The sequence below is a fragment of the Truncatella angustata genome (genome assembly GCF_020726525.1).
Source record: "Truncatella angustata strain MPI-SDFR-AT-0073 chromosome Unknown BKA67scaffold_2, whole genome shotgun sequence".
In the NCBI taxonomy this organism is placed as follows: Eukaryota; Fungi; Ascomycota; class Sordariomycetes; order Amphisphaeriales; family Sporocadaceae; genus Truncatella; species Truncatella angustata.
In genome coordinates, this window is record NW_025763382.1 from 500,357 (window position 1) to 516,451 (window position 16,095).

A 16,095-nucleotide genomic window follows, 5' to 3' on the forward strand; every position below is an offset into this window, starting at 1 on the left:
CCAACACGCTGGATTATTTTCGGTGGTATTGCCCACTATTTGCGTTGCGCGCTATGCACGGGCAACAGTTGGCCGCGTTGCCTTGACATCAAGTAGAAAGGAATCATATATTCTGCGACAAGCTTCCGTCGCCATTAAGCGAGAACCTGGCAGGGTCTTCACATACATACACATACTCGACGCGCTATCGAAGTTTATCCCGAAGTCTTTATCATCGACGAGTCATCAGGATTCCATTGATCAATTATTGACACGTGGTGATCACGAAACCTTGCCTAGCAACCCTTTATAGCGGGATTCTGCTGTGGATATCGTTTCCACCTACCCAGAGCGCCGGTTCGTGAAGTCGAACAGACCATGTATAATTATTTTTCACAAAGCCATTCCATGTTCCAATCGAGGAAACTTCTCAACTAAAGCGCTTTTTCTCACTAAGCGGGTCGCTGAGGCACCGGTGTGATGCCGGCCGATTGCGGACCCTCATTGGTTATGGGTATACGGGATGCTTAACATGACAAATATTCAGTACGGTCCGTACATTTGGTCAACGCGACCATATTTTTCTACTCAGCTAACCTAGGTACAAGTAAATCAAGATTCTTAGCTCACAACGCTCCACCTACATACATTCGAAACCCATCCAAGCCCCGACCCCAGTACTGCAGGGATATGGTTGCGGTAGGCACTGTAGACAACAAAGGAATGTAGGAGTACGGTAGTTCATATATTTCAAAGCTTCCATCGTTTGAACTAGCTCTCTGAGGAAGGATATACTCGAGTAAGCAACGATACAAAGGAGTATCGTAAAAATTACCCCGTTGGATAATCTGCGGGTGCGTCGGGAACACTCTGAATTAGCGATAGAAAGTATCTTGGGACAACACGACTGCGGGTTTTAAATCGACTCTGTCTTCAATTATTCGTCAAATGACACTACAGGTCACGAGAACGCGTGTTCCCAACAGTCAACCCGAGTTTGGGCAGCAAGAGCGACGAGCGGTCGACCTGCGAGATGAGGGTGTCGCAGCTTGTTCTCGCAACTAACTGCACTTCAAAGATGGACTGCATTCGATTTCTATGACGTGTGGTCAACTTTTCTCAAACATGACGACTTCTTGAATTCAAACACTGTCGGACATGTGGAAGAGACGACTCGCTGCAAATCATATCAAACCCGTCTCTTCCGGCAAAACACACCATTTTGCAGGAAACCGAATTTCTTTCTTCGGCCCTCCAGCTGGTTCTGGTGTCCTTAGAAGAATGTTTGTAAGCGGTACGGGCTAGCGACCGAAGAAGAGCTTGTGGCTATGTAGATCAATTGCATGATTAGGGATTCAATCCAGGGAAGTTGGCCTGGCGGCAGCCCTTGCCCATAACCATTAGACTATCGACCGGCACGACTCGAATCACCCAGCACACCACAAAGGAACAGACTGATCAATTTCAAAACGCACATAATCGCTTGAGGGCATCGTGCACCGAACTGTTCTACTAATACACTGACGTTGACTTGGCAGCCAAGGCCATACCATCTCGCGGCGACGAAGATGCGTAAGCCACATCAAGCGCGAGCACAGCCTTGCAATATCTCTGCTATACCTGCCAAAGACTTCTTCGCTTTCCACATCCGCCATGACGGCCTGGGGTATACCACGGATCGTCTTGAGCTGTTCCTTCAAGGGGCGAGTCGAAGACCCTGATCCATCTTGAGGTCCTGCTCCTCTAGTCGCTCCAACGCCAGCTCCGTAGGAACCTCGTACGCCGCCCGAATCTCGCTGAGATTTCTCGGTGCTCTTTCTTTGCTGCTCAAGATCCCCGCCGGCTCTGCCCGCATGGTGCTCGAGAGCTGGGGGCGTATATCATACGATAGTACTCACTACGGCCGCAGTCTGAGGAAACTCGATGATGTGACCGATTGATGCAGAGCGTAGAACATACCTCAATCCAGGGCGTGGCAAGTGGGTTTAGGTAGGATTACTAGCGGGACACATACAAGAACACACAAAGTGGTGCGATCTCAGCTCATATGGAATATTTCCATGACAAAGCATGCTCATAAAATAAATCTGGCTATTCATTATCTAATTTTGCATCTATCGTTCAACATTCACGTGGGCAATTCGCACCGACTTTCCGCACTTCCTGATGCCTTTGCTATAGCGATCTCTTTCATTACCTATTACCCAGTTCGTAATGAGCAGTCGACTGCCTGGAATACCAGTTCGGCGTCTGTTTCCACGCTGCGCGATGCATCACCTGTCCGGGATACCACTAACTCCCATGCCCAAGGCGCTGTCCAATAGTTCTTAAGCTCGCACCTTGGCTGTGCAGTTACGTTGATATTGCCTCCACCTTGGAGCGAGAGCGGGAGGCCGCCCGCTGCAAGGGCTGGACTACACGGTCTAGTTCCACCAGTGCGTTCGAGACTAGAAGGTCCATTTTGCAAAGTGACTGCAAAATTATCGACCGAGTTGTCGGGCTGGCGATCTCCATAGGGCCTGAAAGATATATTAGGCACGTTTGTTGAGTTGGTGCGACAGAGGTTGCTCTTTGTGCGACTTCCAGCACGAAACCTTTACCCATGTGAAATCGTCGGTCAATGGCTGACAACATGATCGCACCTATGTTGTCTAACCCTCTGACTTCGACCGATCGACACAGTTTATGACCCAAATCGACCAGCCATTTGGTCATCATGAGCACTTCTATGGTTCGTAGGCCATTCATACCTGTCCCGACCTGCTGATGGCGGCTGCATCTAAGCGATACACATATTTGTCAGAACTTGAAACTTGGAAGCAACAAGAAGAGTGAACCTGTAATCTCATTCTTCATCGCTTTCTTCGAAGTGCTTTCTTGGCCATTCGGCGGCGATATCGGTCTGTTCTCTTGGCCACAACCACTCGCAGAACATAAATAGAAGATAATCAATGACAACACACAGGCAGAACAACTTGCCTGCCCAGATACCGCAGCCATAGTATCTCTTAAGCCGATCAATAAGAGCAAAGCTTCGCACTGCAGAGCGACTCGTGGCGCCCCAAGTCGTTGGGTCGCCCACATCATAACCATAAAACTCAGACTCACTTATGCCACCCGATATGCCATGATAGACGTGTTCAGTACGTTTCGCAATGTTGCTCCAAGAGTACATGACCTTGACCTGGTCATGAAACTTCTCCGTACGAACTCTGCCTGCGCGGAGAGCTGTGATGGCCTTGCCCGTCGCCACGACGATATCATCCTCTTCGGGCTTGGCAAAGACTGTCATGTGACTAGGTAGTACCTCAGGGATGCCGCCGACGGCCGTACACACGACGTACAGACCGCAGCTGGCTGCCTCAACGATAACGGTGCCGAAGGCTTCTGTCAGACTCGGGTGCAAATAGATGTGGCCGCGGACCATAATATCACGAACTTGTTCATGGCGCACTGAGCCAAGCATCTCAACTCTATCTTGCAGTACATTCTGCTCGATCATTTGCTCTAGATCGATAGCTTTAGGTCCGTTGCCGGCAATGATGAAGCGAGTATTCGGATGGTTCTCCAAAATCCGTGGTATCGAAGCTGTGAGCAGATCGGTTCCCTTGTTGTAGAACAGCCTGGAAATGACGACAATGTTGATTGTATCGTGTGGTCCAAGCTGGTTGGCTGGAGGGGGGATTTGGATCTGGTTGAACCCAGCTTGAGGAGCAGGTGATTCAGTTGGGTAGTTTAATGGTCTGAAGTTCTCAGACACCACAGCATTCGGAATGACAGACACCATTAGAGGGTCCAAGGCGGCGCGTAGGACAGTGTTCTCCTTGCTGCAACCCATCAGCATTCACCCTGCCGCGTGTGGATTGTGACATACCTTGTGTGGCTAACGCAAATGACATGGTCCACGTCGCTCAAAATGAACTTGAGCAGCTTGTTGGTCAGGATGCTTGCGGCGTCTGCAAAGCCAAAGAGGGAATGATCTGTGAACACAGTCCTCAGACCCATGGTCCTAGCATGGAGTAGGGCCTCGTGACACAGACTGCTCAGACTGGCATGCCCATGTACGATCTCTATTTGTTCCCGTATCATGATATTCCGAAATATGGGAAAGAAGGAGAAGACGGTTGGGAAGGTGGCAGAACGGTATATGACAGCGAACGGGACATGGTAGACTTTGATACCATTTGTAAGATAACGTATGCCCTTGCGGTCATCATAAGCGTGAGTAACCACAATGACCTTGTGTCCGCGGTCTATCAGCTTTGACGAAAGCTGGTATATATGGCTCTCCACGCCTCCTGGCTGCGGGAAAAAGAAATCGCATACCATGGCGATGTTGTAGGTGCGGCGCGCCATTTCTGCAATGTCACGGCGACGGCTGCGATATGTGCGCCTTTCAGGTATCGAGTTTGCGATGGAGGGGGCAATCTGCAATCTTTGTATGTGTAGTCTTGGGTCGACCGCCAGCCGTCCTGCAATAATCGCAAGGGGTCAAAGAGCACAAATCGAGCAGGAGAGGCCGCAGTAACGAGATCCATCATCCCATACGCTTTCCATGCGTCGGTGTCGGTATCATGTTGCTTTCGTACAGAAATGCGTGGCGGGAAATCAGAAAAGGGCATGTGATTGCCAGTCGCGCTCCAGCAATACTCTGTATGTACGTAGGCCCCAGCCAGAGATGGCACTTGAATTGAGCTCCAGAACGTCGTCACGTCCAGCAGAATCTATTGACTAAGGGTAGTTTAAGTTAGAATCGAGAATCCAGGATCCAGAACCCCCTGAGCTGCAGGGATGGCGGGCGCGCGCCGATAACGATAAGGAGGTGGGCTGGCCGGGGTTCAGCTCCAAAAAGTTTGGGAACTTTTTAGTTCAACATCGTGGGGGAACCGCAGGTCCAAATTGCAGTCCAGTCGCATTTGCGAACAAAACATCTTGGGAATAGAATACGCGATGACTATCTAAGCCAGCGCATCAGCTTCACTGTCGTTCGGTATCCTGCCTCTCCCCAAGGGCTGTGTCAATCATCTGGTTTACCCCCTGGGCAGATATCACCTTGAATCTTTTGTGACCGGGCCAATTGGTCAACTGAAGAGCAGAGCAGATGTATTCACGATATATCCCACCGCCAAAAGGCAAGGCCAATGCTGCGCCCCCAGCACGAGAGCCAGGGCCAGAGCCAGAGCCTTCTTACGTCGAGTCGCTGCCAGCACAGTCGTCAGTACAGTCGGCGACATCGCGGCCAGGGTCCTACAACCGCTACATCCCAACAGCAAAACCTTCACCACAACCACAAAAACACTTGCACTTTGGAGAAGAAGCAGTCGATAATCTCGTCGCCGAACAACCTCCAGCAAAACGCACAAGATTCGAGTCCACCACGGATACTGTGTCGCAGAAAACATCGGAAGGGGTCTCGACAAAAGGCAGCAAGAAAAAGAAGAGTTCAAAGAAGGACAAAAAGTCAAAGAGCCAAGACGATGAACCTATGGCCGAGCCTGAGCCTGAGCCTGTGAAAAACCCCGTGGCGGAAGACACTACTATGGAATCCGTAGAAGCCGCCGATGCTGCTGATCCCGACAAGAAGGAGAAAAGGACGAAAAAGAAGAGGAAGAACCAGGACCAAGCTCAGGCCAACGAGCAAGATCTCGCTTCAGATGATGACCAAATTCGCCGGCGGCACAAATCGGTCTTTGAGAAGAAACAGAAGTCAATGAAGGCCCCCGAACCCTCGACTACAGAGCAGGATAACAGCACAGCTAACGACGATGTTGCAATGGAAGATGCTCCTGAGCCAGTGGAAGCCCACGGGTTAGAACCTTTACCTCAACCTGCACCTGTCCCCGAAGATACGTCATTGCCGGACTTTGAGGCATTACCGCCATGGTTAGCAGCGCCCATACGAGTTTCACGCCAAGCCACGGCGCAATTCACTGATTTTGGCCTTACTCCTGAACTTGGCATCACTCCAGAGGTCGCAGGTCGGTTAGCACAGAAGGGGTACAAGGAAGGCTTTGCTATACAAACGGCTGTTATTCCTCAGCTCCTGCCTCATTATTGCAGAACAATGCAAAGCGACATCCTGGTGTCCGCTGCCACTGGTTCGGGAAAAACCCTCGCGTATGCGATTCCTGTCATACGCGACCTCAGCCAAGGCAATCGTCAGTTGACGAGACTGCGTGCGCTCATAGTCCTACCAACAAGAGAACTGGTTCGCCAGGCGCAGAAGGTCTGCGAAGAGTGTGCTGGCATCTTTGCGCTCGACGGCAAAAAGCGGAGGGTGAAAGTTGGCACCGCGACTGGTTACCAAACCATACAGGAGGAGCGGAAAACCCTGCTGGAAAGAGAGGATCGGCATGACCCCGAAGCTTTTGGACAGAAGACAAAAAGGCTTGCATCTGAGGCTTGGAGCCATCATGACGACATCGACGAAGACGACGAAGAGTTGGCTCAGATTCGCAAACGGGAAGACCAGAAAGAGACCCTTCCAGATTATGTTATTGGCTACAAGTCGAAAGTCGATATACTCATCTGCACTCCTGGCAGGCTTGTGGACCATATCAAGTATACACCTGGCTTCAGCTTAGACCACGTTCGCTGGTTAATTGCAGATGAGGCAGACAAGCTCCTAGGCCAGGGCTTCCAGCAGTGGCTAGACGTTCTCATGCCCCGGCTGCATGATGATAACAAGCTGTCAACTCGTCACCACAAGCAATCACACCTCACAGGTGTCAGGAAGGTTATCTTGAGTGCGACAATGACTCGAGATCTTGATCTTCTCGGTGGGCTCAAGCTCCGACGACCAAAGCTGATTGTGCTCGAAGGGTCAGGAGCGGCTGTCGATTACGCGTTGCCTGAATTACTGCAAGAATCCGCTCTCAAGGCTGATGCTAACCTCAAACCACTCTTCTTGCTCGATTTGCTCCAGAGCTCCCACCTATGCAAAAACAGTGACAGAACAGATACCGTCGATGACGATGACACATCCTCCTCAGGTTCAGATTCATCCACTGACTCAGACTCGGACTCAGACTCGGACTCGAACTCTTCAGATCCTTCAGACTCTTCAGACTCCGAGTCAGACTCGGATACCGAACCGCGTAGAGTCAAGGCAAGAATGGTATCTACGAGACCCGATGTCAAGCCTCCACTACCTAGAAGCACTCTCATCTTTACGAAATCGAACCAAGCGGCATTGCGTTTGTCCCGCCTCCTGGCAATCCTGTCACCCAAGCTTGGCGAAGTTATTGGGTTGCTTACATCGGAGACTGCCTACTCGACCAGAAACAAGACGCTTCAAGCCTTTGCTTCGGGCAAGCTTCGAATCATTGTTGCTTCTGATCTGGTTGCGCGTGGTATCGATTTCGAGCACCTCGAAAATGTCATCAATTACGATATGCCGTCCAGCATTGCCTCATACGTCCATCGTGTTGGACGCACGGCGCGTGCTGGTAGGAGTGGACATGCTTGGACGTTGTTTACAGATGCAGAAGCCCGCTGGTTCTGGAGGGAGGTTGCTGGCGACAAGACGATCCAAAGAAGCAGCAGGGTTGAGAGGATCAGGGTAACAGAAGAGAAGGAGGCTGCTTATGAAGTCAAGAAGGAGAAGTATGAGGCAGCATTACAAGCCCTGGGTGATGAGGTCTATGAGAAGAGAAGAGGCCGATAAGTGATTGGTTGGAATCGGTGCGTTGGATGTTGTCAAAATGTATAGAGCGTAATGTCGGAAATGCTCATGATGCTCCTTTGATTGTCAGGACAAGGAGCCCTGACTTCAGGGGTTCCTTGGAATGTGCTTTGTTTTGTACAGAACCTTTTGTCATAGAAATGGAAGCCGAGGGATGATCATTCTTGCAAAATTGCAAAGTGTGATTTCGATCTGATTCTCACGGGCTGTGCAGTGAGTGATGCATGCACACGATCTCAGCATTTTATTTTCATGTATCATGAGCCAAGGCAACCGCGGCGTGGGGAATTTTACAGCATGCTCCACCCCAGCCTTCTGGCCTCAAATTCCATTTCTAATTTAGCCTTGCGACACAAATCTTTCGTCTGCTTGTCACAACATAATTCCCTACACAACCGACATCTTGCATCACCAGACATCATGGGCGACTCTGAGCAACGTACCGTGAAGAGGTCGCGATTCGACCAGACCGAGCCTGACCCTCCGCGTCGCTCGCGCTTCGATAGACGGTCTCGTTCTCCGCCCGCCAGAAAGTCCGACTCTGGTCGCGATCGCAGCCCGCTCAAGAGTGAGGGCGACGGTGCCCCGGAGCCCAAGCGCGCATCCGCTGTAGATGCAGCTGCGGCTGCCGGTAAGTCAACCTTGATGCCTCTGCTCCTGCTTCCACTTGGCCTGCACTGTGCTGGCTGTCTCCTCGTTTGCATGCACGCTGACTCTGGAGGAATAGCTGCCGCTGCTGCCAAAATCAACGCCCAGATCCAGGCAAAGAAAGGTATCCAACACGTCGATGTACCACCCATTCGATCTACCTCGACCGAGTCACCCGGCCCGAATGCCGCGACTGCGACCCCGAACCTCAACGGCGATGTCTACGTTGCAGATGGCGACTACATCAAGGACATAGAGGTTAACGATTTACGCAACCGATATCTACTGACCAAGGGATCAACTCAAAAGATGGTAAATACTCCTTGTGTACTCCTACTGATTCACTTCAGACTTCCGCCTCTTCTGGCTATATTGTCCCTCCAAGTCTCATATACTGCTCAGTATTTCTTACAAGTCATATACAAGCGTCTGCGGATGGTCTTGCTTACAAGAAGCATGCTAGCTCGCGCGCGAACCCCCTCTGTGGCATCTGCTGACCTCACATTCCTGATCTAGATTAAAGAAGATACCGGAGCTGGTACGCTATACCCCCGACGTGTTGTTGCTTTTACTATTGTACAGAGAACGAAAGTTGACTTGTGAAGATGTCACCACCCGCGGTAGTTACTATCCCGACAAGAGCATGGCCACTGCAGCCGTAAGTCTATTCCAACGCTGTCGCATAACGTCTGCGTCGGTCGCGCCCGCCACTAACACCTTCTCCTAGAACCCTCCCTTGTATCTCCATGTTACCAGCACCTCCAAGACCGGACTCGAGCAGGCAGTCGCAAAGATCGAAGAAATGATGAAGCAGGAACTCCCGAACCTTGTGGACGAACGACGATTCCGACGCCGAGACCAGGAGCAGGTAGAGCGAGACGAGTTTGGCCGACGCAAGTGGCCTGACGCCAAGATCCCCATTGATCTCGAGCCCGTTCCCGGTTTCAACCTACGAGCTCAAGTTGTAGGACACGGTGGTTCTTACGTCAAGCACATCCAGCAGGAAACAAATTGCCGAGTCCAGATCAAAGGACGAGGATCGGGCTACCTGGAGGCTGCTACTAACCGCGAGAGCGACGAAGACATGTACTTGCACGTAGCGTAAGTTCCCGCGCCACCCTTTCACGCCCCTTCGTCGGGTTCAGACTGACATGTTCACAGTGGACCAGATCCGGCCATGGTTGACAAGGCCAAACAGCTCTGCGAGGACCTCTTGGGAAGCGTCAAAGAGCAATATGAAGAGTTCAAGAGCCGACCTCCGCGCCAATACAGCGACCGCGGTGATCGTGGCGGCCATGGCGGTGGCTATGGCGGACGGGAAGACCGTTACAACAGCCATGATAGGTCTGGCGGCCACCAAGGCTATGGAGGTTATGGTAACAGCTATAGCAATTCCCCTACCCCAGGCGCTAACTCAGCCTCGCCTGCACCTGGTGCTGCCAGCGCGGCCAATTCTAACGACCAGTATGCTCAAGCGTATGCCCAGTACTACGGCGGCCAGGATCCCTATGCAGCCTATGGTGGCTATGCAGCGTAAGTTTTCTACGTCTTCCCCATATCGTGGCGAGAACGACTGGCTTACTGGTGATAGATACATGCAATATTACCAGCAATACTACGCTGCTGCTCAGGCTCAACAAGGCTCACCGGCGCCTCCTGCCCCTGGTCAATCTACCTCGCCGCCACCGCCTCCCACCGAGGCCCCGCCTCCTCCTCCAGGTGGTGCCGCCCCTCCGCCGCCGCCATCCGGTTCGCCTCCGGGCGTTGGAGGATACGGAGCTGTACGTTTGCTCTCCAGCCAGATATGGTATGACTCTGTGCTAACACATTGGTTTAGGTTCCGCCCCCTCCCGGCCTTTAATCCAAACCGGGCTGTCCAAAGATTTCAGGAGATAGCAGCTATGCAATATTGCAGTCAGACAGCATCAAAAGGTAGTCAATGATTGTGCTTGGAGCTAAATTAGCAAACAGGGAGAGGGCTACTCGATATATTGATCCCGCTTACTGGCACTGTCGTGCACTCGGACATGTTTACATGTAGACTGCTACTGTATGCTCACCTCTTCCGTTGGCAGTACGAGACAGGTTGTACTGACATGATCGCTGGAAAGAAAGGGCATATTGCTTGTACATGAAATAGCTGCGCTGCTTACACAGTGGTAATGAAGATTGATCGATTTGTTAGGTAATGAAGACTCCAGGTTTCACAGCCTTGATAAGGTTTCTGAGATCCGCTGGTTGCAACTGACTTCGGTGTGGCTTACACAAGCACGGCGTTACGGCCTCTGCCGGTAAGGGTTTATTTTGTTGGCACAATGCATACTTACACTGCTGGACGTAGATGGAACAAGTTCCGCGCCGTCACTTTCACCTCCACCTTCACATGCAGCGCCAAGTGCGAGCGACAGACACAGCTTAGCAATTGACTAACCTAATCGATGTGCCATTGGTGAGGTCCTCCTGAGTATACAAGTGAAAAGGATCCGCCTCGCTAGACTCTCGTCTAGGTTGCGCAATCTAGTAAATGGTGGGTAAACTTGTGTCTACCACATATTTCTTGCTTGGATATTTCAAAAGCACGGAGGCGCAGACATGTCACAGCTCAACCTCAAAGGTGAAGAAAGCAATCTCCTTTAGTCAGACTATACTACGCTACCTAGTCTAGTTCTCCTCATTGGCTTGTTCCATCGTCGGCCTGTGGCTCTCGTATACAAAGTAGAATTATATGTACAGAGGTAACCTCAGTCGGCGACCCCACTATGACTTCGCACCGTTAGAACACACTACAGTGCATACCTAATCGATAAAGCTCCAGTCGCATTGCATCGGAGCTGTCGCATGCCTCAAAGCAACTGCTCCCCCCTGCTCTTCTTGACACTTCACATTCGTTTCTGCTTGTAACATGACGCAAAGCCTTCCTTGATACCAATCGCGACGTGATCGTACATAGGCGACCTTCCATTCTCCCAAGATGAGTCACCAGCGCTACCCCTCCATAGATCCCGTCAAGGAGCCGCACTCGGTGTCCCTCAAGGTGCTCCGGTACAGATAGTCCAACACCATTTCACAATTTCAGTTATCATAAACTAATGCCCGGGGTTCTTCCAACGCAAACAGCCTGTCGAGACCATCCCTTGTGACCCAACATCCACTCACAAACCCAACTCCCTCCCCAAGCACCACCTCGATATCAGATCGTGCGCAGCAAACGATACCGGCCTCCCTGGCCTACAAATCGACCAACGGCAGCACGAACCCGGATCCGTTCCTCCTGACCCCGATCCTGAATCTACCACCTTCTTTCGGCTCTGCGTATGTTGGCGAGACATTCAGCTGTACGCTCTGCGCAAACCATGAGGTGTCGCCCGAGGGTTCAGCAGCAGCAGCTGGGGGCGGGCCGCTTTACACATCTACGAATCTACAGCCCGGAGTAGTAGGAGGACCAGGAAGAGCAGACACGACACATGCCACGCCGGACTCACAACAACAGCAGAATAACAGCAACAACAATAAGAAAAAATGGATCCGCGACGTGCGAATCGAGGCCGAGATGAAAACTCCCAGCTCCAGTAGCGCCGCACAGAAGCTGAGATTAGGATCGTCTTCCTCGGTGGGAGGACAAGGACAGGAGGAAGAAGGAACAGAAGATGACGAGACCAAAGGCACGGATCTCGACCCGGGCAAGACGTTACAGAGGATCGTCAATTTCGATCTCAAGGAGGAAGGGAACCATGTCCTCGCCGTTACGGTGTCGTATTACGAAGCCACGGAGACGAGCGGGCGCACGAGGACGTTTAGGAAGCTCTATCAGTTCATCTGCAAAGGCAGCTTGATCGTCAGGACCAAGGTCGGGGCTCTACCTCCTGCGAGGAGGAGAAAGAAGGTGCAGGATAATGATGAGGAGGATAAGGAGAACCGGGCTGCGACAGACGACGGCGACGAGAAAGACAAAGCTGGTGCGAGCGGCGGCCGGTGGGTCCTGGAGGCACAGCTGGAGAACTGCTCCGAGGACGTCATACAGCTCGATCGCATACAGCTCAACCTGGAGCCCGACTCGGGAATGAGATATCGGGATGCGAATTGGAGAGTCAGCGGGAGCGCCAAGCCTGTCCTGCACCCGGGCGAAGTAGAGCAGGTCTGTTTCGTGGTCGAGGAAGACAGCAGCGCCAGCCAGCGGCCCAAGATCGACGAGAAGGACGGCAGAATCGTTTTTGGCGTTCTGGGCATCGGTTGGAGGACCGAGATGGGCAATAGGGGCTTCCTGTCTACGGGCAAGCTCGGCGCCAGGGTCCCGGGGGTATAGCCTTTTCCTGCAGAATCTTGTGTCCTTTTTTTTTTTTTTCCTAATTGGAATCCCATGGCGACTTCGCCTTGTGTCACCACATATATCTGTACACTTATCCTGGCAAAATGGCTTCTTGTTGCTCTCCGCCTTTACAGCATTATGAACGCATTCGAACCTGAAAGATCCTTTCTGGTAGTAGACCAACGGGAACACACCAAGTGACAGTACGAACCCCCCTCCCCCCCTCTCTTTTAGAATTCACGGAGGGCCAGTCCCGATGTCAGAAGGTTAGGTTGCTGGCAGCGGCTCGATCCCGCTGCCAAGTGCGTGTAGGCAGTAGACATACGGGAGATTAGAGAAATCTTACAGTTGACGCGATCCCTTGTTCTACGTATCTCCATACAAATATATATTTATACACGTGTTCCACCCGTCGCCTTGGCCCCGTATGGCCGGGGAGGAGCGCAGATATGGCTTGGGATATATGCAAATAAGAAAAAGTGCTGTGCCGAACGAGGCGGATCACCGAAGGTTCAAAGTCAAGGCTCATGGGAGCTATCGTCGGTAAAGCTAAGACAGTATAGTGCTGGCTTCAATCTCTTTCTCTTTTCTTCTTCTTCTTCTTCTTGTTCTTCTCCTCCTCCTCCTCCTCCTTCTTCTATTTTACTTTGTTCTTATTTTATTTTAATTCCTTAGGAGATACCATTATGAGAGGTATTCTGTTTCGAAAAGAGCTTCTCGTCACGAATGACTTATTCGATAAGTCTTCTAAATCTCTTTTAAAATTATTTTTTCCCTTTCCAATTATTATGATTTCTGGATCAACCCTGCGTCTTGAACTTGAGGTTTGCGGGAGTGCTCGTTGTCCAATGAAACACCGACGTGCCCAGCAGTTTACGTTGTGATGATCATGAGTCTTTCGCCCCCAGTAAGACATAATAATATCGTCCCACGGCGGCTTCTTCACTCTGACAGGGTACCCGCACGTCCGAGGAAACGCGAAAAAGAAAAAGAGACGAAAGTCCGACAGCTGTCAGAAGCAAGCCACATCCCGCCTCTGTTCCTGTCTCATCCCATATGGGATGGTGAAGACGGTAGGGGGGTGTTTTGAAATGTCTGAGAGCTCGGCTCAGATTACCGAGCAAGCTAAAACGCTTGATCTCCTCTGCCGCTCCCCCCCTACCCTCGTAATGGTTTACCTTGGAAAGCCTTCTTTGTGCACCTGTGTTGGGTTCTATTTTGCCCTGCCTCCCATTGCTGGTCTTTGCACGTTTCTCTGCCCAGCGTTTTTCGCTTTTGACTCTGAGCTGGCCTAGACTAGACTAAATGAAACGTTTTGATCCCATATGCCCCGGTTACTCTTGGAGAATATTACTCTGACGGTGCCAAGAGAGATATAAGTTATATGTATATAGAAAAATGTGATACGCCCAGATTTATCTGCTAGTTATCAGAGATTTCAGAAGAAGAAGAGGGAGGAAAAATGACGCCCCGTCAGAAATAGGGTTTCTCAGATGATGTACGATAGCCGACTTGGCGACTACCGAAAACCATGTTTGGAGCCGCCAAGCTGGGTAAGATTCAGGGGGTCGGGCATAAAGTTCGGGGCGGCATCTTGTAGATGACAAGTTGTTGGGAACAGACACTAGATGCGCAGATTAGGTTTGTCTTTGGCGGCCCTTTGCTCTTTGGTAAACCCGCGAACCTGTGTCACAGATAGACAGCTCAGTCGTAATTATGTGTTGGTTTTTTCTCAAGGGGACGCGGTTGGTTGCAAAGTCGGAGCCGACTCGTCTCAAAACAAGTAGCGCTTAAATTGTATAAGCTACGTAGCTGAACGTAGACGAGCGTGGTTGCGAGGCATATAGCATGTCGGTTATAGGTGTGACAAAAGTGGACGTTGCTGTCATCTCAGTTTCGCATCTGGCGGGCATTGCATCCGCCCATAGATTGGGCCATGCAAGGGTGATTTCGTCTGACCCGGCTTCCAGGGCTGACTCTGCAGTCGTGATGGAAGACACACTATGTATGATAAGGTAAGCTCGGCCCGAGATGGCGGCAAACCTGAAGCAGATCGACATGCATGCGAGCCGATGGAACTTTACAGAAGCGATCTTCGCCATTTGACCCTGCCCATTTTTCGATATGCAAATTCCCACATTGGAATAGTGTTACCGCGTAGTACAAATTGGTTGGCGAACCTACTGTTTACTTGAGGACGCGGAGGAGACGCGTCCGGATGATCAACGAGTCAATTACTTGCAGAACGGGAACTAGCATCGCAGCTATGGCTCGACTGGATCCTAGGCGCAGGATGCAACAGTGGCTGAACGTTTTGCTACATACATTTTGCTTATTGGTGATACAAAGCTAGGCAGATAGCGTGCTTATAGAACAAAGCCGTCAAAACTTAGCAGCATGTTACCTATGCAGGTACAGAGCCCTAACGGGCAGCCGAAACTGCTTGTTAGTCACATGTTAGCAAGATAGTGAGGTGGAGGAGCAACTACTCAAAGCCTGAAGCAGCTGGTCAGTGAGATAGCTTACCTAGTGCATAGTATAAAGTGTTGAAATATGTTAGTGGGCCTCAATTGTATATATTGATGCTAGCGTGCACAAGCTTTAGCAAAAGTTCCTGAGGGTCGATACTTGTACCTGCATACGAGGAAATTCGGATACGCGGAAGTAAATCGTAGGTGCCATCGATGCCGCTCGATTAGACCCCAGAAGATGGCCAGAAGCATCCAGGGCAATCAATCCGTGAAGTGAGGGATAGACGAGACGTGCTGCAGGTTGGCTTTGGGTAACAACAACATGGGTATTTTGCAGTGGCTCTAACATTATGTCGGGTTCCGATTGTGGTTTTCCATGGTGGATCTACTGCATCTCGCCCTGCAGTGTTGGATGCATCCAAACGAAAGGAAACAATTCCGAAACACAGAGCATGTATGCCTGAATGGATGTCTGCAGCTGCGTGGCCGATGTTCCTTTCTTCCGGCTCCCTGTGATTGCATTATTGGCGGCTGAAACGGTCACCCTGATATGTGCTCTGAAGTGAATAGGGTTGATTACGAAGGTGCCAGCGCATTGAACTAGCCGGTTGTGCCATGAGCCGAGCAAGTGCTCGAGATTGATGCTGCTATGCTGAACGAACTGTGCGGCAGAGTAGAAAGTCCAAGGTAGGACACAGTCTTGTTGACATCAACTCCGCACTATATTCTATGTAGGTTACATGGATCTTTGTTAAGGACGGGGGGCCAGGATGGCACTGTCAAACAGAAAGAAGGTTGGGCCTAAATCTTTCTTCCCTCCCGCGACCGTTTGCCGTATTCCATTTAACGACCCGGTTGACTGTAAATAGACGCACGCGATGTGACCTTTTGCCGGCAGCTCTTATAGGTGTCAGGCATAAGCCATGGATTAAAAAAAAAACTGAAAATTAAAAAGTCGGAAAGTGTGAAGCCGTGGACATAGCTTGTGAATTGATAGATGACCGATT

At 50.9% G+C, this 16,095-nt stretch overlaps 4 protein-coding genes across 4 annotated transcripts; 3 read left to right on the top strand and 1 right to left on the bottom strand.

The window, feature by feature from the left end:
- Positions 1 to 2,824: 2,824 nt before the first annotated feature.
- On the bottom strand, positions 2,825 to 4,335 carry BKA67DRAFT_513314 (uncharacterized protein; the record flags this gene model as incomplete). Its single annotated transcript, XM_046097555.1, has 2 exons — positions 2,825 to 3,806; positions 3,854 to 4,335. The coding sequence occupies 2 exons, from the start codon at positions 4,333 to 4,335 to the stop codon at positions 2,825 to 2,827; spliced, it is 1,464 nt and encodes a 487-aa protein (XP_045960580.1).
- A 526-nt stretch (positions 4,336 to 4,861) lies between these two features.
- BKA67DRAFT_551687 (P-loop containing nucleoside triphosphate hydrolase protein) lies at positions 4,862 to 7,893 on the top strand. Its single transcript, XM_046101763.1, has one exon. It carries the CDS (start codon positions 5,081 to 5,083, stop codon positions 7,643 to 7,645), a length of 2,565 nt encoding a protein of 854 aa, XP_045960581.1. The 5' UTR covers positions 4,862 to 5,080; the 3' UTR covers positions 7,646 to 7,893.
- Positions 7,894 to 8,083: 190 nt separating this feature from the next.
- Positions 8,084 to 10,172, top strand: BKA67DRAFT_654693 (uncharacterized protein; the record flags this gene model as incomplete). The annotated part of the gene is made up of 8 exons (XM_046106602.1): positions 8,084 to 8,294; positions 8,391 to 8,623; positions 8,828 to 8,849; positions 8,917 to 8,969; positions 9,039 to 9,412; positions 9,473 to 9,844; positions 9,903 to 10,092; positions 10,149 to 10,172. The coding sequence occupies 8 exons, from the start codon at positions 8,084 to 8,086 to the stop codon at positions 10,170 to 10,172; spliced, it is 1,479 nt and encodes a 492-aa protein (XP_045960582.1).
- Positions 10,173 to 11,090: 918 nt separating this feature from the next.
- BKA67DRAFT_551696 (uncharacterized protein) lies at positions 11,091 to 13,020 on the top strand. The gene is made up of 2 exons (XM_046101764.1): positions 11,091 to 11,353; positions 11,429 to 13,020. The coding sequence occupies exons 1-2, from the start codon at positions 11,283 to 11,285 to the stop codon at positions 12,612 to 12,614; spliced, it is 1,257 nt and encodes a 418-aa protein (XP_045960583.1). The 5' UTR covers positions 11,091 to 11,282; the 3' UTR covers positions 12,615 to 13,020.
- The last annotated feature ends 3,075 nt before the right edge of the window (positions 13,021 to 16,095 follow it).

Excerpts from the sequence above, each read along its gene's own strand:
- BKA67DRAFT_551687 (XM_046101763.1), top strand. The coding sequence starts at position 5,081 with ATGTATTCACGATATATCCCACCGCCAAAAGGCAAGGCCAATGCTGCG.
- BKA67DRAFT_551696 (XM_046101764.1), top strand. The coding sequence starts at position 11,283 with ATGAGTCACCAGCGCTACCCCTCCATAGATCCCGTCAAGGAGCCGCAC. Across the intron at positions 11,354-11,428 it reads GTGTCCCTCAAGGTGCTCCG|CCTGTCGAGACCATCCCTTG; the intron begins GTACAGATAGTC and ends CAACGCAAACAG.